We start from the raw sequence: 20,311 nt of genomic DNA, 5'->3' as shown, positions 1-20,311 counted from the left end.
AATCAGGGTACATGCCCAGGTTGTGAGCTCGATCTCCAGTAGGGGGCGTGCAAGAGGCAGCCCATCAATGATGACTCATTGATGTTTCAACTCTCTCTTGTCTCTCTTCCTCTCTCTGAAATCAATAAAATATATTTTAAAAATAAAATAAGCCTCACTTTGAATAACATCGGATAGCTATAAATTGTATTTCTCGTTTTCTAGATTTAGATGAGATACTTAAAATTGATTTTTCTTCTTCTTAGTTTAAAATTGATTGTTAGAAGTTATATTCTTCTCATACTTACATAGGAAGATGACATTTGGAAGAGTCAGTGATGTGGGGCAGTTCATCCGAGAATCTGAGCCTGAACCTGATGTAAAGAAATCAAAAGGTTTGTGCTATTTTTATACTTCATATTAAGCCTTTACTCACATTAGTCATTGACTATAAGCGAAGGATGGTTTAAGATTTAAACTGTTTATTTTGTGAAATAATTGCCAAATATTTCACCTTGCTATTTATAGTCACAAGTGAGTACAAGGACTTCATGTAATCACATCTCTTTATAGTATCTCTCTCTGAATCAAAGTTATTGAACTTGCTTTACCATTCAGAAGACACACCTATATGAAAAAATATTCATCACCTTTTTATTTAATAATGAAATATCCAATCAAGATTTGACTTGAGGTTTATCTTGAGACCCTTTATCTTATTAAATTTCTTTGGAATTGCTGAAAGTTATTATGAAATATATGTGGAAAGCCTTAACGGGTGAAATTCAAATCCTTTGTTTAATTGGCAGAAGAGTACTTGATTAATTCTAAGAGTTAAACACAAATCCTTTTTGATGAATGCATTTTTTGTGACTAATTTCAGCTTCCAAACAATTGGTTTACACAGGAAGATTTTGGAAATCAATGTGGATCCATTCAGATGATATCTAGAAATTTTTCAGTATGATTGGACTGACTGTATTGTTTTGAGTAAAAGATACTAACTTTTATAAGAAGAAAACTCTCCATTTTGATGTGTGTTTAAAATTAATTTTTCTATTGAATTTAATAGGACTGCATTCCTATTTTTATCTTATTTTTTAATGCAACTGTTGTTTGGCTAATGAATCATACCACTTATGTTGATGAACAGTCTCCTTTTAGATTAGATATACACTGACAGAGTATGAAAAAAATAGTTATTAAAGTAATATATACCAAAAAAAGGACTTGTTACCTTTTTGACCTTATTAGTTTATCCAGACAATTGATTTTTCCTGTTTTGCCAATGAAGCTGAGCTACACAGTTGGAGAAAATGTAAAGACTGAAGGAAGTAAACACTTAATTCAGTAAAAACTCATATGCCCAGGGCAGGTTAGCAGATGCACATCTTGCCATTAAGAAACTTACAGTCATCTGGCCGGGCGTGGCTCAGCGGTTGAGCGTTGACCTGGGATCAGGGTTCGATTCCTGGTCAGGGCACATGCCTGGGTTGCAGGCTCGATCAATGATTCTCTCATCATTGATGTTTCTGTCTCTCTCTCTCCCTCTCCTTTCCTCTCTCTGAAATCAATAAAGATACATTTAAAAAAAAAAAAAAGAAACTTACAGTCATCCAGCCAGGCGTGGCTCAGCAGTTGAGCATCGACCTAGGATCCAGGAGCTCGAGGTTCGATTCCCGGTCAGGGCACATGCCCAGGTTGTGGGCTCAATCCCCAGTTAGGAGCGTGCAGGAGGCAGCCAATCAATGACTCTCACCATTGATGTTTCTGTCTCTGTCTCTCCCTCTCCCTTCCTCTCTCTGAAATCAATAAAGATATGTTTAAATAAAAAAAGAAACTTATAGTCTTGTAGTGTCTTTTATTGGGTAAAAGATGAATACTAGGGAGTGGTCACTGGTGGCCCTGGAGCAGGGAAAGTGGTAGACAACCTCTGAGAGGTACTGGCAGGAAGTACTCTGCATTGTAGAGGAGCTTCTGTCAGCGGGGATCCTGGAGTCTCCAGAATTCATAGAATCTCTGAGCTGTCTGGTTTTTTCTTTTTTGTTTGTTTGCTATTTAAATGTGTTTTTATTGATTGCAGAGAGAGGAAGGGACGGCGGGGGGGGGGAGAGAAACATTCTGTTTCTCTCTGTTTGGTTTTTTAAAGCTGGTCTTATTGCTCTGACAGTTCATGAGGAAGGTTTAGTGGTCCAGAGTATCAGTGTTGGGTGTTTGCAGTTTGTTTTTGTTTGTCTTATTTGAATTAAAGTATATTCTAAATAGTTAAAGATACATAAGAAAAATTTCCCCAAACCAATATCTCTGCTCCTTCTATTTAGTCTCTTCATTTTATTTATTCATTCATTCTAAAATTTGAAAGCCTGCTATATGCATCTACTATTTTAGGTGTTGGGAAGAAAAGAAAATTCTTGCCCTCAAGGAGCTTACATGACGGTGGAGGAGACAGTAAATAGATAAACAAATGCAGTGTATGTGCGTGCGTTTATATACTTACGCATAAACATGTGCAAGCCGAGCTGGAAGAGTGGGAGAGCTGTGTTGGCAGCTGTTGTCAGGAAAGGTCTCGCTGAGGAGGTAGCATTTTGAGCAGAGACCCAAGCAAAATGGGGCAGTAAGCCTTGGCAGCTTCTGGAGGAAGGGCGTTCTTGGCAGAAGGAACTAGAATAGAGGCCTGAAACCTAAGAGCTCGGCGTGATCGAGGAGGAGCAGACCGCGTCCCGAAGCCGGGAGGGAGGCTCGGCGGGCGGTGGGGCTGGGAAGGTTACCACAAACCATGGCGCAGACTTTAAAATGTAGGGGACACGTGGCAGGTTGGAGCAGGGAAGTAACATGACGTGATTTATGTTTTCAAGGGTTGACTCTAACGTGTTTGGAAAACGGAGTGTAGGAGTTTGGAGGCGAAGCAGGGCGGGCGGGGCGGGTGGATTGGGCAGGGGAAGAATGGTCCGATTGGGGTTAGAGTCGAAGGCGGAGGCAACAGCGTTTGTCTCCAACAGTAAGCCCATCCAGCGAGTTGCATTATTAATTTGAGACATGCTGTGTAAAGTAAGGAATGGTCATTTCTGCAATTGACTAAATAAGTCTGTATATCCTAGTGCTTCCTTTAGTTGTTCAAATGCCTCTTTAAGTCATATATTTTTTGGCAAGTAAATGATGTAATGTAGAAGCCTGCAGATTCGGTTCATTCACGGAGAAGGCACTTACGTGATTCCTGTGTGCGGACACTGTAGATGCAAAGGTTACAAATAAGAGGATGTGGTCTCAGCTTATTTTAATCTACTTTACTCCCATTTTTATGACCTTGACTTGCTAAGCCTATTGTGCTAGTTATCCTATAAAATGCCCAGCCTTCTGGACTTTTCTGGTTGTATTCTTTAGTTTATTCCTTTCTCCCCTGTATTTCTCGTAAACTCATAGCTGCACCTAAGGTCTTGATGATGTGAGTTAACACTTTTGGTTAGAGTACATCTAGGTGATCTCATGTGCTGTGCTTTTAAAAGGGTACACAAGCTGTGACATGTGGAGAGGGGCACCCTTACTCTCCATTTCCCCCTTTTCCTTGCTGTTTGAATTTCCTTAACCTGCATGGTTACTGCCTCGTCAGCCACCCATTGCTCCCCCTGGCTTCCTGGCACCTCTTCACTGTAACCTGTCAGTGTCCCCGTCTACCTGTTACCTCTCTGCCTTTCACAGACTACGCTCCGGTTGGACTGCTGTCCTCTCTCTGAAGTCCCTTCCCTTTAGGGGCCTCTGCAGTTGCTGCTTCCCAGCATGAAAGTCCTGCCCTGGCTGCTCATCCCCATATTCTCTCTTCTGAGAGGACTCCCCCGCCCAGGTGACCCAGAATCGTTTGGACCACTAACATACCACTTCTGTATTTTCTTATTCGCTGTCTGAGATTGTTTTTTATTCAAGAGAAAGTTTATTTAGAAAGTCACAGAGGTACAAGAAGTGAGTCATAGAAGAAATGGGTTCAGGAAACAAGTTAGAGAGGCAGAAGGAGGACTCTTGGAGCTTGGGAGAGAGCAGGGTAAAGGTGCCGTGCCCGGAGGAGGAGGTGGGACGGGGGACAGGTGCGGGCTGCTCCCGAGAGGGAGAGCCCCGAAACCACCGTGTTCGTTTACTTGCGTTCTTGTTTTGTAGTCTGTTTCTCTTTCATGACTAGAACATTACCTTCCTGAGAGTAGGAGTTTTGTCTGTCTTATTTGATACTGTATCCCCTGATTCAAAATTATGCTTGAGTGTGGTAGGCACTCATTACATATTTGTTGATTTAATTAATTAACCTAGAAGAGTTTCAGTAGGGATTTTCTCAGTCATATTTATTCTATTTAATAAAAACTTTATTGTTAAAACTGACATAGACACTCAGTTTTCTCATCCAGATTACTTTACCCTCCTGAGGGTACTCAGAGCCCCAATCCCCCTTCTCAGACCCCATACCGTGATTTCGTAGCATCTCCCAGCTCGTGCCCATCTTAGATGACACATCTGTGGGTACTGCCTCCTTGTTATAAATGAAGAAGTTGAGGAGGAGGGAGATGTAACTTGTTAGGGACCACATGCAGATGAAGAGCACCCCCGGCCTTGCTTAGAATACCATTTTGACAGCAGTTTGCAGTTCAGCTCCATGTCTCCCTTCCTCTGCTGCTTTGCTGAGGCTACTGCAGGGAGTGTTCATCATTTGCCAGTCTACAGATTCAGTTTGGGTTTTGAAACCCTGATAATAGAACACAGAGAAAAGGGTTGAGTTTGAGAAGGGTGTGTCTCAGAGGCTTCTAAGAGTATGAGAACTTTGCCTGTGGGGCAAGCAAGGTCATTTTAAATGTGAAAGTGTATCAAGAAGGAATTGTAAAGGGTGTTGTGAGCATGTGGTCCCTGGAGTGGCCGGTCCTGGTGTCGGATGCAGTGGTGGAGATGAAGCTGTCTCGCGTTGCGAAAGCCCTTGCATGTCATATTGAGAAACCTGATTCCTGTCATACAGGTGTCAGGGATTTCTAGGCAGAATACTGACTAGATGCATTTTTCTAGCAGTAGTATGGGAATGAATTGGAGTTGAGGAGAGATGGTATTAGAGAAACTAGTCAGGTAGTAGGTTAGCTAATAACGTAGATAGAAGAAAAAGAGGATTTGAAGGTAGGCAGTGGTAGCAGGAATTAGAAAGAAGGTCAGATTTATAAGACTTCCAAGAGATAACTTGAAAGACTGCATCCAAGGTAGAATTTGGTGACAGGTTTCATATGGAGAGTAAATGAGAAATGTAGGTTGAGTTTTTAAACATGAGTTCTCTGGATGAAAAATTATGCTATGAATTTTCATAGAGGATTCAGTTAATTTCTGAGCTAGAGGATAAGAAAAAGTAGGTGGGAAACAGATGAGTTCCATTTGGAACACATTAGGTTTGGGATACTTTTAGGAGAGTTTGTAAGTATGGGTTTGACACCCAAGGATGAGGTTTTTAGTTATTTGCATTTTGAAGAAAGTGAAAGCCACAGGAGGGGGTGAGATGCCCCACAGAGAATGTGTTAAGGGAGAAAAGAAGGCTGGGAATGGGATCCTGGAGAAGCCCCATGGTAAAGAGGAAGGGAATACACAGAGAAGAGTAGAGGTGTGGGAACTAAAAGAAAAGGAGAGAGTGTTAGCAAGCAGAAGCTTGTCAGCAGTGTGACTCTGCAGGTGAGCCTGAAGAGAGAGTGGCGCGTTGGGTAAATCGGCAGCCATTTGAGATGCTAGGCAGAGCATGTGCTCTTGTGGCCTTGTTGACTCTGCTTGGTCATAAAATTTAACTAGACCAGTATTCAAACTTATAGCTAGAAATAAAAATCATTAAAGGGCAAAGGATCAGGTTTTGTATTTTTCATGAGTTGTGTTTAGTTCTATCCCAGTACTTGAATTAATCAGGACCTTGCCTAAAAAATAAACTACCAACCACTTGGTTTAAGGCAGTTAAGACTTAAACCTATTTGTATTAATGAAAGGATAATCTGTGTATTTCATTCACGGAAATAGAGGCTAGCCTACTGCCTTAGTCATTTTTCAGCATCTGATACAGTTGTAAATAGGCTTGTGTGTCTGCTAGGAAGTTGAGATGCACCGTGGCTTGGACAGAGTATAGCTATTTATAACTCTGCTCTTATGCAGCTAATTTATATAGCATGTAGCAGTGTAATCTACACTTGAAGCCCTTTTGTATAATACTTGCTCGGGAAGATTTGGTTATATAACAAGTAGATTGATATCTCCTAGATTCTTACCCAAAATTAAGTCCAGGTCATGATTTTGTTTTTGCTCTTTCAGTTTGCTGCAAATCTAACACTAGGTGAAAGTTTCTTTTATCAAAGTAGAAGAAAAATGTAGAACTCAAAACAGCTTTTGAAAGGTTTTTCAAAGCATGATGTTTGCCAGTTAAATACTCTATTATGGAGACACATAATCACTTTCTGTTGATAGTAATATTCCTTAATGTTTTAGAGATTGTACAAAAAAAAGAATGTCCATATCTGGAAGTAGCTTGTAAGAGCATTTTTAATGTAAAATTATGCATGAAATCTGCATTCAACTTTGGCTTTGTTTACTAGGATCCATGTTCTCACAAGCTATGAAGAAATGGGTGCAAGGAAATTCTGATGAGGTAAATTCTGCTTTTAGTGTAAAGAGATTCCTGTTTGTAAGTGGAACCTTGTATAACTAAGGTTTCAAGATTCCTCTTTCTTTAGTGGCCATGTTGAAGCAGCATGGCACATCATTACTCCCTTACCCAGGATGTAACAAGAAAGGGTGGGCCCTTCTTAACATCTAATAATTGCCTGGTGGAGGCCGTGGAGGTGTCTTCAGCCCAGATTCTGGCCACTGAAAAATAACGATGTATTCAGTTTCCATCAAACAGCAGACATCAGTAATCAGTGCAGAAACAAAACACTGTCATTTTTACCTTCAGAAGTGGAGGCTTCCTTTTTGAATAGTAAAGTACATTGAGAGATGGGAGTAGAAAAAGAAAAATGTTTTGTTTTGACCAGCTAATGTGAAAATTGTGTGATGTTGGGTACCCAGTAGCTAACTTTGGAAGATAGTTACTAGCATGTTAATAGATCATAGCCCAGGTTCTCTCATACATGGCAATGTGCTTATTATCTAAATAGGTAGAAATGATATGCATATACAGTTGTGTTTAGAGCACTGAAATGTATGTCTTGATTCTTCTAATGGATAACTGTTTTCAACAGTTTCAATTACTTCTTTTAGGCCCAAGAAGAGCTAGCTTGGAAAATTGCTAAAATGATAGTTAGTGATGTTATGCAGCAGGCGCAACATGATCAACCGTTAGAGAAGTCTACAAAGGTAAGGATGACTTCTGTTCTGATATAGCTTGTTTAAAACGGAAAAGAATTAGATTCCAGATACTGTGTATTAAAAAAAAAGACATAAGAGAGCTTCTGCCTTTGAAGGATTAACTATTATGGGAATTACCCTCTCATCATAAACAACTAGGAAACTGACAGACTGAAAGAAACAACTATTCCCAGAGATTGGGCAACAGGCAGTAGAGGGCTATAATCCTTAAAGGATAACATCGATAGCTCCCTGCTCAGGAGCATTTAATTTCCAAAGTGCAGATAAAAGAAAACCTAACAGAGTTCATAGTCTTGCTGAATTGAGGAGTCAGAAATTGAAGTTTGGAGAGCCCAAGCCAAGATGGCTAGAAGTCATAGAACAGAGTACCAGAAAAGGAGCTACACAGAAAGAAAGCTTCAGATGTAGAGAGATCTCTTCAAGTCCTCAGTTGAGTATATGTGTTGGGTGAAAATGTCTATGGCCAGGGTAAGAATACCAGAAATTAGTAGGCTGAACAATTCCTGGACCATGGGGCTAGGAATAGTTGATGTTTCTAGTTGCCACTGTGAACAGATACTGTAATACACAAGGCATTGGGTAGTGTCCTCAGAAACATGCATTACTACTGCAGCTAAATTAGCCCTAGAATAAAGCACCTTAACCAAGTTTAAAAGCAGTTTTTGGAAGGATCACACTGCTCTGTAAGTAAACAACTGCGTGCCAGAACAAAGGCCAGCCCTTCTTAAACAAAAAACAAAATTCAGCACTTCACATTGTAAAAATGCAATGTCTGACATCACATCAAAAATTACCAGGCAGGCAAGGAAGCAGAAAAACTTGACCCATATTCAGGAGAAAACACAATCTGTAGAAAACAAACTCTAAAAAATACTGAATACAAAAGAACTCAGGATAAAGGAGAAAGGGAAGAAAAAATCAATAGGACAAATAGAGGACAGATAGCAAAATGGTAGATTTAAACCAAATCATATTAATAATTACATTAAACATAAGTGATTTAAATAGTCTCGTTGAAACAGAGACTGTCAGATTGGATAATAAGGCAGAACCCAGGTATATACAGTTCATTCCTTAACAACACGGGTTTGAACTACATAGGTCCACTTATACACAAAATCTTTTCCATTGACTGCAGTTGCTTTTCCATTGACCTATGTTCAAGCATCAGCTGGCAGTTGGGAATCCGTGTATGTGGAAGGCTGACTTAAGTAAGTTATATGCTGATTTTCAACTGCACAGGCAGTTGTGGCCGCTAACCCCAGCATCATTCAAGTGTCAACTTTTACTATAAGAAACACACTAAATTTAAAGGCACAGGTTAAAAATAAAAGGATGGGAAAGATATACCATGCAGACACTATCAAAAGTAAGCTGTGCTCTGGCTGGTGTGGCTCAGTTGGTTGAACACTGTTCGGTACACTGAAGGGTCGTCGGTTCAGTTGCTGGTCAGTGCTCATCCCCAGGTTGCAGGTTCAATCCCCATCGGGGTGCATAAGGGAGACAACTGATGGATATTTCCCTCTTGGTCTCTCTCTGCCTCCCTTCCTCTCTCTCTGAGATCAATAAAAACATAATTAAAAAAAAAAAACTATAATAGCTATATTACTACAAATCAGAGTAAACTTTAAAAAACAAGGAATATTACATGCACAGAGAAGGACATTTTATCTGATAAAAAGGTCAGTTCCTCAAGAACCTAGATGGCATTTGTAAAACAATGGATCCAGCAACAATAGAATATACATTCTTTTGGCATGTACATTCACCAAGATATACCATATTCTGGGCCATAAAACAAGTTTCAATAATTTTAAAGAATTTAAATCATACATTGTTCTTGGATCACAAAGGAATTAAACAGGAAATCAGTAATGGAAAGATATGTGGTAAATTCCCCAAATATTTGTAAATTAAGCATCATGTTTCTAAGGTAATTCATTAGTCAAAGTAGAAATCAAAAGGGAAGTTGGAAAATATTTTGACTGAATTAAAATGAAAATAAAACATAGTATTTTGGGGGTACTGCTAAAGCAGTTCTCAGAGGGAAATTTATAGCGTTAAATTTATTAGACAAGAAGAAAGGTCTCCGTCTATTTAAAGAAGCTAGGAAGCTAGGAAATGAGTAAATTAAACCCAAATAAAGCAGAAAGAAGGAAATAATAAAGATAAAAGTGAATGTCAATTACATAAAAAATAACACAGGCAATAGAGAAAAATCAAAACCTGGCTCTTTGAAAACATCAGTTGAATTGATAAACCTCTAGCCAGACTGAGTAGGTGGAGAAGAGATTAGTATGAATTACCAGTCCCAGGATTGAAAGAGGGGACATCACTATAGATCCTACAGTTATTAAAATGATAATAGGGGAATATTATGAACAACTTCATGCTAATAAATTCAACAGCTTGGCTGAAATGGAGAAATTCCTTGAAAGCAAAAATAAAGCTCACTCAAGAAGAAACAGATAACCTGAATAATGGTGAGTTTCAGGGGTTAATATCCAAAAATAAAATTGAATTTGAGGGGTTAATATCCAAAAATATGTATGGAACTTAAACAACTCAGTAGCCCCAAAAAAGCCCCAAATATTCTGATTAAAAAATTACCAAAGGACCTAAATAGACAGTTTCCAAAGAAGACAGGCACATGGCAAACAGGTACATGAAATGTGCTAAATATCGCTAGTCATCAGGAAAGTGCAAATTACAACCACAATGAGATATTATCTTACATCTTATAAAGAAGACATGAGATAAGTGTTGGTGAAGATGTAGAAGAAAGGAAACCCTTGTTCACTGTTTGTGGGAATGTCAATTGGTGCAGCTATTTGGAAAACAGTATGGAGGTTCCTCAAAGAATTAAAAATGTAATGACCACATGATCCAGCAATCCCACCTCTAGGTATATATGTGAAGGAAATGAAATTACTACCTTGAAGAGATAATCTGCCACCTCCATGTTCATTTCAGCATTATTCACAATAGCCAAGACATGGAAATCACCTAAGTGTTCATCAACAGTTAAATGGATCAAAAGAGAGAGAGAGAGAGTGTGTGTGTGTGTGTGTGATGGTGTATTATTCAGCCATATAAAAGAATGAAATCTTGCCATTTGTTACAACGTGGATGGATGTTGAGGACATCATGCTAAGTGAAACAAGTCAAAAGAGAAAGAAATGCTGTGTGACTTCATTTATATGTGGAATCTAAAAAAGTTGAACTCATAGAAACAGAGAGTGGAATGGAGATTATCAGGTGCTGGGAGTTGGGGGAAATGGGGAATTATTGGTCGAAGGGTACAGCCTTCCAGTTATAAGAGGAATTAGTTCTGGGGGTCTAATGCTCACCATGGTCAACAATTTTGTATTATATACTTGAAAGTTGCTAATAGAATAGATCTTAAATATTCTCACTATTTTAAAAAATAATTATGTGGGATGATATATTAACTAATCTTATTGTGGTAATCATTTTGCAATATGTATGTGTATCAAATAATGTTATACACCTTAAACTTACACAATATTATGTCAGTTATATCAGTAAACTTGTGGGGCAAGGGATAAGAGGAATTGAATTTGTAGTTAAAAACCTTCCCACAAAGAAAACTCTAGACCCAGGTAGAATTTAAAAAAGAAATAATACCAATTCCAGACATACTTCCAGAAAATTAAAGAAGTAATATTTTTCAATACATTTAATGAAGCCAGTATTACCATAACATCAAACATCAGATAAAGACATTACAAGAAAGCTACAGACTAGTATACCTTATGAACATACATGTAAAATCCTTAACAAAATATAAGAAAACAGCCCTGGCCAGCTTGGCTCAGTGGTTAGAATGTCGGCCTGCAGACTGGAGGGTCCTGGATTCGATTCTAGCCAAGGGCACGTACCTCGGTTGAAGGCTGGATCCCCAGCCCTAGTCAGGACACATGCAGAAGGCAGCCAATTAATGTGTCTCTCACATCGATGTTTCTCATTCTCTCTCTCCTCTCTTCTCTCTTTTTCTCTTTCTATCCCCCCCCCCCCCCCCGAAAAGCAATGAAAAAATATCCTCAGGTGAGGATAACAAATATATATATATAAATAAAATAAAAATAAATAAAAGCAGTACAACCTACAATAGCATTGAAAACCATAAAATTCTTAGGAGTATATTTAACAAAATATTTGCAAAGAGTTGTACAGTATAAGCTATAGAACAACTGAGCAGAATTAAAGATTTAAATATAAAAACAGAAATAAATCATGTTTGTGAATGAAAAGAATGTTAAGGTGTTATTTCTCCCCATGATGATGATGATTGAGATATAGTAGACATATTATATTAGTTTCAGGTATACAGCATATTGATTCAATATTTGTATGCATTGGGAAATGATCACAAGTCTACTTAATATCATCACCATACACAGTTACATTTTTTGGTAAGAGAGTTTTGAAGATCTCTCTTAGCAACTTTCAGAGTTTTATTATAGTTTCATATAGTATTATTAACTATAGTTACCATGTTGTACATTATTCAAGATTACTGGTAGATTCAATACAAACACAATAAAAATTCTAGCAGGCCTTTTTTTGTAGAAATTGACAAGATGATTATAATATTTATTGAGAGATGTAAATGAACTAAAATAACAAAAAAAAATTGTGGGAACAAAAGGCACAAAATGGTAAGACTAACACTGCTTGGCTTCACACTTACTGTAAAGCTACATGATGAAGGCAGGGTAATATTCCATAGGGGTAGACATAAAGATTGTTGAACAAATAGAGAGTGCCCAAGCAGACCCAAATAAACGGATGAAGTCAATTGATTTCTGATATACAGGGTGGGGCGAAAGTAGGTTCACAGTTGTGAGTACATGAAACACAGTCTATTATTTTATTATTAATTATTGTATTTTTTATATGAACAGCTGTAAACCTACTTTTGCCCACCCTGGATGTGCCAAGGTAGTTCAATGGGAAAAATTTAGCCTTTTTCGTGTATAGAATGGGAACAGCTAGATACATATGTGGGGTGGGGGGAATGAGTCTTGTTCCTCACAGCACATACGAAGTCAACCCCAGGTGGATCCTAGACCTAAATGTAAGAGCTAAAACTATAAAACGTGTAGGAGAAAATCTTTGTGGTTTTGGGTTAGGCAAGGTTTCTTAGTTCACACAAAGCATGAGGCATAAAAGAGAAAAACTGATAAACTGAACTCCATCAAAAGTAAAAACTGCTTTTCAGAAGACTGAAGAAAATGGAAAGGGAAATTAAGGACTGAGAGAAGATATTTGCAGAACACCTTTCTGATAAAGGAGTTGTATCCAGAATATATAAAGAACTCTTAAACTTATTAAGAAGAGCAACAATCTGATGTTTTTTAAATGGTCAAAAGATATGAACAGACATTACACAAAGATATACAGATGGCAAATATTCACATGCAAAGAGCTCAATATTATTAGTCATTAGAGAAATGCAGAGTAAAGTCACAATGATATACAACCACGTACCCAATAGAATGGCTAAAGTTAAAAAGACTGACAGTACGGTGTGTTTGCAAAGATGTAAAGCAGTTTGAACTTTAATACACTACTGGTGGGAATACAAAATGCTTCAGCCACTTTGAACAACCATTTGGCAGTTTCTTAAAAAGTAAAACATAAACTAGCCAGATTTCCTTAGGGAACTAAGTTCTTTATTATTGGACTGATCACATTCCCCAGAGAAACCACCAGTCTCCTGCCTAGAGGACAGAGACCAAGCTGCCAGTGTTCAAGGAGCCACATGGGCAAAAGCTAAAGGAGTTGCAGTGTTCACTGTATATACCACAACCTCTTAATCTCTCTCTTTTCAGTGTAGCGCCCCTGTCCTTGGTCATACCTAGTATAGAACCCTAAACTTTAATCTGCTCAGAGAAGCAGTCTCAGATTATTCTGCTTGGGGTGGTTTTGGGGCTGATCAGAATCGCAGAACAATAACCGTAGATCATTAATTTCTAAAAACAGGCTTTTAAGACATCCCTATGTTTGCATCCACCCCTACTCCCTTTACCATAGGTATGGAGACACCCATCCCCAGGCTTTGATGGACTCTGCACTGTAAATCAGGTTGCTTGTCACCTTTTTTTACTTTACCACTCATCCATTTGCTTCCAGCTTCTGAAATTTTGTTGTTTCCTCTTCTGTCAATATTTTCATTCATGTGAATTTGTGTGTTGCTGTTTTGAATAGTGCTATTTTAAGGAGTGAATGGAATGGGTGTGATTAGGGAATTCTGACTTGCCACAAGCTAATACTCTGTTTCTCTGTAGCTGCACCAGCTAGTTCTAATTGTACCCACAAGAGCCACATAAACAACCTTTAGGAAACTGAAGACAGCCACTTAGCCCCCTCCCAGCCTTTTCTTCAGTTCAGCCTTCAACTGTTTTACTTTCTCTGAGTTGATTCACAAAGACTTAATACAATAGGAGAATTTCTGTTCATATTTTTTGTGAAGTCATTAAATTCCTGTACCATTTCCATTAGCCAGAAATTAGGAGTCAGAGTTAAATATGTTCAAATAACATCCTATATGGTGTACCTCTGTAGTTTGGAGGGCTTGAATTTAGATTTAGGTCCAATACCACCATTTCCTTGTTAACTTTCTAACCAAGTTTTCACTCTAAAAACTGTCATTAGCAGAGCTTGGTTTAATTTTTTTTTAAAATATATTTTATTGATTTCAGAGAGAGGAAGGGGGAGAAAGAGAAACATTAATGACGAGAGTCATTGATTGGCTGCACCCTGCACGCCCCCTGCTGGGGATCAAGCCCGAAACCCAGGCATGCGCCCTGACTGGGAATCGAACTTTGATCTCTTGGGTCATAGGTTGGTGTCTAACTGCTAAGCCATGCCAGCCAAGCTAATTTTTTTTTTTTTAATTTTTCAATGACATTTGATATACAGAGTTTGGTTTAATTTTGATCTTTTCACTGAGCTAATTCTTGCCAAAGCTCTGTTCAAGTTTGCAGACTCTATTTTCTTTTCTATGTAAGGGTAATAATTATCTATATTTAACTTCATTGGCTCATTCAAACCTAAAATAGCAAAGAGCAAGATAAAAGTGTATTAAGAAGTGCAAGGTAATTATTTTTGTGATTCCCCATAATCATGTTGTTGGTCAAATGTTTAAGAATATGAAGATGTTTTTTAGAAACTATTTTGGGCCCTGGCCAGTGTCGCCCAGTTGATTTGGAGTCCTCCCTGCACTGAAAGGTTCTGGTTAGATTCCCCGATCGGGACACGTGCCCAGGTTGCAGGCTCAATCTCCAGTGGGGGGTGTGCAGGAGGCAGCTGATCAATGTTTCACTCTCATATCGATGTTTCTCTCTCTCCTTCTCCCTTCCTTTCTCTCTAAAAGTCAATAAAAATACAGTCAAACCTCAATTCTCAAACGTCTCCCATCTCGAACAGTTCAGTCCTTGATCAACTTGTTCATATGGAAAAAATATGTCAGTTGTTGAACAAGCTTCGGTTATTCACCTGACAACCTTTTCATGCTGATACATCAGCACGACAGGAAGCGGCTCTCAGGCCACAACGGAGAGAGTGTGCCGGTTTGAGTCGGTTTACTACTAACATCTCAGGAAATTGTGATGTGAATATTTTTGTGTTTTTTTACTTTTGTTGCTGGTGAAATGCCCATTAACACAATTTTAAAACATAAAGAGGCCATCAAGAGTGCAATGTTGCTAAGGGTGTGAAAGAAATGATCACAGGCAATTAAGAGTAGAAAAACTTGTTGATTTGGGTAAAGAAAAACAGTTAACTGGTGACAGCAAGAGAAGAAGTCACCTGCTGACCTCCTGAAAGACACCCCCCCAAAACGAGTGCTGAAAGTGATTAGTTTAAGGCTAGTAGGGAGTAGTTCAATAAATTTAAGAAAAGAAGTGTTTGTTTATAGATTAAACAGTACATTAGACATGTACTGTATATAAGAAAGGTTAAAACGGAATCATTTGTGAGTCTGGAACAAATTAATTCAACTTACATTATTTCTAATGAGAAAAAATGATTTGGTTTTCAAACAAATCTCTTCTTGAACAGCCTTCCAGAATGAGGTTCCACTGTATTTAAAAAAAAAAGAAGAGCCCGGCCGGGCGTGGCTCAGTGGTTCAGCGTCGACCTGGGATCCGGGCAATCGGGGTTCGATTCCTGGTCAGGGCACAGGCCTGGGTTGTGGGCTCGATCATTGGCTCTCTCATCATTGATGTTTCTATCTCTCTCTCTCCCTCTCCTTTCCTGTCTCTGAAATCAATAAAGATACGTTTTTTTAAAAAAAAAAGAAGAAACCATTTTGAAAAACAGATGTATAAAATTAGGCTTTTCATTCGAGGTATATTCAGATTTTATTATCATGTGCTTTTCATTTTTAAGATATACAGATATATTTTGCAATATTTTGGTTTTTAAGCCTGCTAGGCCTTCTCTTTGGCTGGCCAAGACATCTGTCTTGCATGTCCTTTAGGGATCAGCAGTGTACTAGTGTGGAAAAAGCTCTAAGCCAGCCGAACTAGGTTAGTCCATTTTTAGTCAGTATGTGTGACCTTTTGCAAATTAGTTTTCCTCTCCTGTCTCTTATTTTCTCACCAGTAGTTCAGAGAAACCAGACAAGAAAATCTCGTAAGATCCCCTTCTAATTCTCATTCCATGATTTTATGAATGCGGGAAGTCCTACATCCATAAGGAATGGTCAGCTTCTTATCCTGTGTTGCTCCCTCTCTCCTTTGCATCTGCTACTCTGCATTTGCCTGTAGAGTACTTGACATTTAACATAAACTGCCTCACAGCATTACTGAGTTGTTTCATGTGTGTATGTCCCGTCTCACAAATAACAAGGACCATGTCTTCTGTGGTGTTTGTCTCCTTCCCAGTCCTGCCAGTGAACAGAGACGCAGCCTCACAGGCTTGGCCATTTCTCCTTCTACGGCAGTTGACTTTCATAGCATGGCTCTTTCTTCACTTAATGAATCCTCTGTGGATGGGCATTTAGGTTTGAGGTTTTTCCCTGTTACAAACAATATTTTAATGAACATCTGTGTATGTAAGTCTTTGCCCTCTCTTAGGAGTGTGCTGTTGGGTTAATTCCTAGAAGCAAAATTACTCTGTCAGAAAGTAGATGTTTTGTCTTAGTATCTATTGCTAAAATGGAAAGAAAAGCAATTCTGGGTGTCAGTCCTTCTTACGTAACCTCAGGGTGAGTTGCTTGACCTCTTTAAGCTTCCATTCACACATTTGTAAATAAAGATAATTGTAGTATTTTACCTCACGCTGTAGTCAGCGCTGGTATTTAGTAAACATGCACTAAATGTCGGCTCCCTTCCTCCTTGGTCTGGAACATAACGTGTCACTGGTGATAGGCGTGTACCTGACCTTTTTCTTTGTCTTTTTTCAGCTATGATGCAACACCCAAGATAAAGGAAACCTGCTTTTGAAAAATAAGAGAGTATTTTCCCTTTGATTGGACTCTTCACACAGCCAGTGAACACAGAGCCCTGTACTTCTTTCCTCTGGTGTATCCCCACAAAGTGTGGCGACAATCCTGGACTTCCACCATCCACAGAGTGACATGTAGATGTTTGCTGCACGTGATGTTCACAGCGACAGTCATAAAGAGACAGTGGTATTGTTTACATTACTAGAAAATTAGTTTTCCAACGGCAATAACCCATTTATGAGAGAGTTTTAGCCCACTGGAATAGACAGGACCGCATGCTGTGGCAGGCAGGTCTGCAGTGGTAACCACCCTCCACAGCATCAGGAAGCGGGTACCAGAGGTGCTTTGCTTTGGCCTCTTGAGACCACGGGAGTCAGCCCCCCACGAGCTAGGCAGCGCGGTGCCAGCAGGTGGCTTTTCCTCAGTGGCACAGGGTGAAGGCTCTATGCAGTCTGCCTTCGCAGGGCATTAATTTAGAAGGAAGCAGATATGTCACAGGTCAAGTCTGAGTGGCATTGTCCTTCCTTTTGGGGACAGTATAGAATTTTCACATTTTAATGGCTCCTGAGGTGCAGTGTACTTGAAGCTGGTCTTTCCCCTGCTAACCAAAGGGTGGGTTTCCTGTCCTTGGAGCATTGGAACTTGCTCCTTGGGATGCTATGCTCTGGGTCCTTTAACTTCCTTTCAGAATACATAGCGATCACTCCAGTGTTCCCCTGTGGTACCTTGAACAATGTTTATTCCCAGGTTGTATGATGTTTTTTGAAGAAGGTGAGAAGGCAGGGGGTGGGGGGAGGAGATGCACTCAGTTTTAATTGCCTCCCCTTTCTTAGCTCTGAGCTGGAACATGTGCAGTGGGTGGCCTTTTCCTTCCTGTCTTTAGGACAGTAAGAGACTCCTCGCTGCACTTCTGCTCAGTGGACTCCTGGGGTGCACTGCGCTGCCATCAGCAGGGCTGCCACACTGGCCAGCGGACACCACTGCTCCCCACATGTGACTTCTTGAGGTGAGGGAGTGTTCTTAGGTGGGACTGCTTTTGCTCAGACTTTGCAAAAATATATATATATATTTAAATATATATAATTATTAATCACCTCTGTCCTTGAGAAATCTTGAATGAATAGAGAGTTTATTCCTTTGCAATATTTGATTGTATAGAGAGAGGCACACTGTTCAGCGTCAGAAGAAGCAGGAAGGCTGTGTATAAGTTTTTGGTACCATGTACCACCTCTGTTATTCTAGAGCTGAGTATTCATGTACTTAAACCATATTCTATTTAATTGTGTTTGATTTTAAATATATATATGAATTATATTTAAAATTGTGTCAACTTTCTGCTTTCAGGGCATTTATAGCTCTTCTATTAAAATTGTTGACTCTTCCAAATATTTCCATTTGCTTTACAAAAACCCAGAACATTGAGCCACCACTGGACTTGACCTGTGTTTGGCGTGTATGGCATAGACCTGAAATTTTATGAGGTGTATGTTGTGTGACTAATTCATTTTGTTCTTTTAACAAAATATTTCCGTTTGTTTCTCTTTGCTTCAATCTCTAAATCACAGAAAAGCCATAAAGGTCACAGAATAAAGTGTGGTTTTTGGGTGACTCTTGCTGCCTGTGCATGCTTTGGAATAACAATTTCTGTGAAGCTCTAGGCTGTTTAAAGTGTGCTTTCAGTTAAGATACTCTCCAGTCATTTCTGTATATGCATTTTGAACTTCTAAGCTAGAGATGTCAGTAGTTGCAGGGTCCTTCTCAGAAGAATGGCAGCTTTGAGACTCTGTTACATTTTTCTGGCCCACCTGCCGTGGGACACAGAAACAGAATGTGACCTGAAATATTTGCCAGATTTAATATGTGATCTAAAGTCGATCCTTATTTTTGAATTAGAATTGGATTCATCTGACATTGCCCACTGTGTTCTAGGCTATGTGCAGTGTGCTCACAAAATACAATTTCCTGGCAGGCTTTTATAAGTCAAGGGATTAGTTGAATATCCATCCTTATGTTGTTGAGTTCAACACAAATTGTTAGAAAAAATGTTAGTGAGAAAGTGATACCTGTTGTAACGTGACCTGCCTTTATCACTCCTGTAAGACCTGATGGACATAAAAAGCAGATGTGACCCCAGTCCAGTGACAAGCAGGAAGCGGCGTTTGTAGCTGTCGGCTTGGCTTCCGTGTTCAGCAGAGCTCTATGAAACTAAGCCACTTACTGGGCTGGGACTTGCACTAGTTCAGTAGCAGTTGGAGGGGAAGATCACTGAATTGTAGAGAATCACATACTTGCTGTTTCATTCCAGTGCTGATAGCGAAGCCCCTGAAGTGCTGCGGCCTCTCTCGAATGATGTTGTTGGGGTACCTGCCTGACTCACACTGGCCCTGCTCTCGCCCATACAGGAGTGGGGACCGAGTTTGCATACACTGACCTTTTCCCTCCCCTCTCCCACATAGCAGTCGCTTGGACCAGGGTTGAACTCCTGATCCAAACAGGCCCAAGAAAATTCTTTATCTTAAGAATTTTGCAGGGGGAATGAGGGATACCAGAGGCCATCTTAAGATAAGGACCCGTGAGCCAGCACTGCATGGACAGGCAGCAGTGTAGAAGTAGAAACACAGAGAGAAAGTGGGCCTGAGAAAGCTGCCCTGGTCGCCCTGAGGACTTGCTGGTGTCTGGGTCCGGCCGGGGAGCCTCGCGTGGACTCTGCTAACCCCTCCACTAGCCTTAGAATGGATTTGGCTTTTTGAAAATCAGTCTAAAGTGAGCTTCTGTTACATGCACTCAAAAGGCTCTAGATTAAAATACTACCAGACTGCTCTAATTACTAATGACTGTGTGCTTGTTGTGTTTGCAAGTACCACTGAATTCTGCAGACTGTTTCTTCAGTAGACCTTGGTCATTTTGTGTATTCCCTCAAAATGGAATCCTAAGCTCCATGTTTGCATGGAGGAGTTCCTCAAGCCCAGGAAAAGGGCAGGTCCTTGCCCTGTTGTGGGAGGGTCCCCATTAGGACTCAGGCCTTATGGACGGAGGGCCTTTTCATACTTCCCAGCATCCTTCTGAAGGGCAGACACTGTCACACCATCGCCACTCTTAGCAACTATAATAATTCCCCCCAAAATAGAGGGCATTTCTATTAATGAGTAACTGATACAAACTTAAAATGGTGGAGGGCAATAATTATTAGAAAATTTTCAAATGCTGATCATGTGTATGTGCTGGGCAAGGTCTCTGGCCATTGGCTGAGTGAACATAAAGCCCAGCGAAGCCCTTCAAGGTTACAATTTAGGAGACCCACACTCACAGTTACTCTGTGAGCACTGTAGGCACTTAGGACGCCTCTGCTTGGGCAGGATAGGGATTGGCTCACAGGGGAAGTATGGCACTCCGTGTTTTGGACACGTGGAAATGGCCATGGAAGGCATTGAAGGGGCCATTGGCAGCAAAGGTCTGGAGGGCATTTATGTTCAGAGGCAGAAGCCTATTTGCTTGCCTGTC

General features: G+C 39.8%; 1 protein-coding gene across 7 annotated transcripts in view; it reads left to right on the top strand.

Annotated features, from left to right (window-relative positions):
* Positions 1-18,418, top strand: part of AKAP10 (A-kinase anchoring protein 10) — an 80,776-nt gene extending 62,358 nt beyond the window's left edge. The window contains exons 12-16 of one of the 7 annotated variants that reach the window (XM_087825801.1): positions 292-374; positions 6,561-6,613; positions 7,225-7,320; positions 13,393-13,443; positions 16,769-18,418. In XM_087825801.1, coding sequence (XP_087681927.1) covers positions 292-374; positions 6,561-6,613; positions 7,225-7,320; positions 13,393-13,443; positions 16,769-16,774 — 289 coding nt within the window. In that variant the 3' untranslated portion in view covers positions 16,775-18,418. Of the gene's footprint in view, positions 1-291; positions 375-862; positions 1,415-6,560; positions 6,614-7,224; positions 7,321-13,392; positions 14,080-16,768 lie in introns of those variants that run through there. The other 6 variants (XM_087825802.1, XM_087825806.1, XM_087825800.1 and 3 more) reach the window with 6 other exon arrangements.
* The last annotated feature ends 1,893 nt before the right edge of the window (positions 18,419-20,311 follow it).

This window comes from Miniopterus natalensis, chromosome 17, assembly GCF_054644295.1.
Source record: "Miniopterus natalensis isolate mMinNat1 chromosome 17, mMinNat1.hap1, whole genome shotgun sequence".
Classification (NCBI taxonomy): Eukaryota; Metazoa; Chordata; class Mammalia; order Chiroptera; family Miniopteridae; genus Miniopterus; species Miniopterus natalensis.
This window is presented reverse-complemented; position numbering and strand designations above follow the sequence as displayed.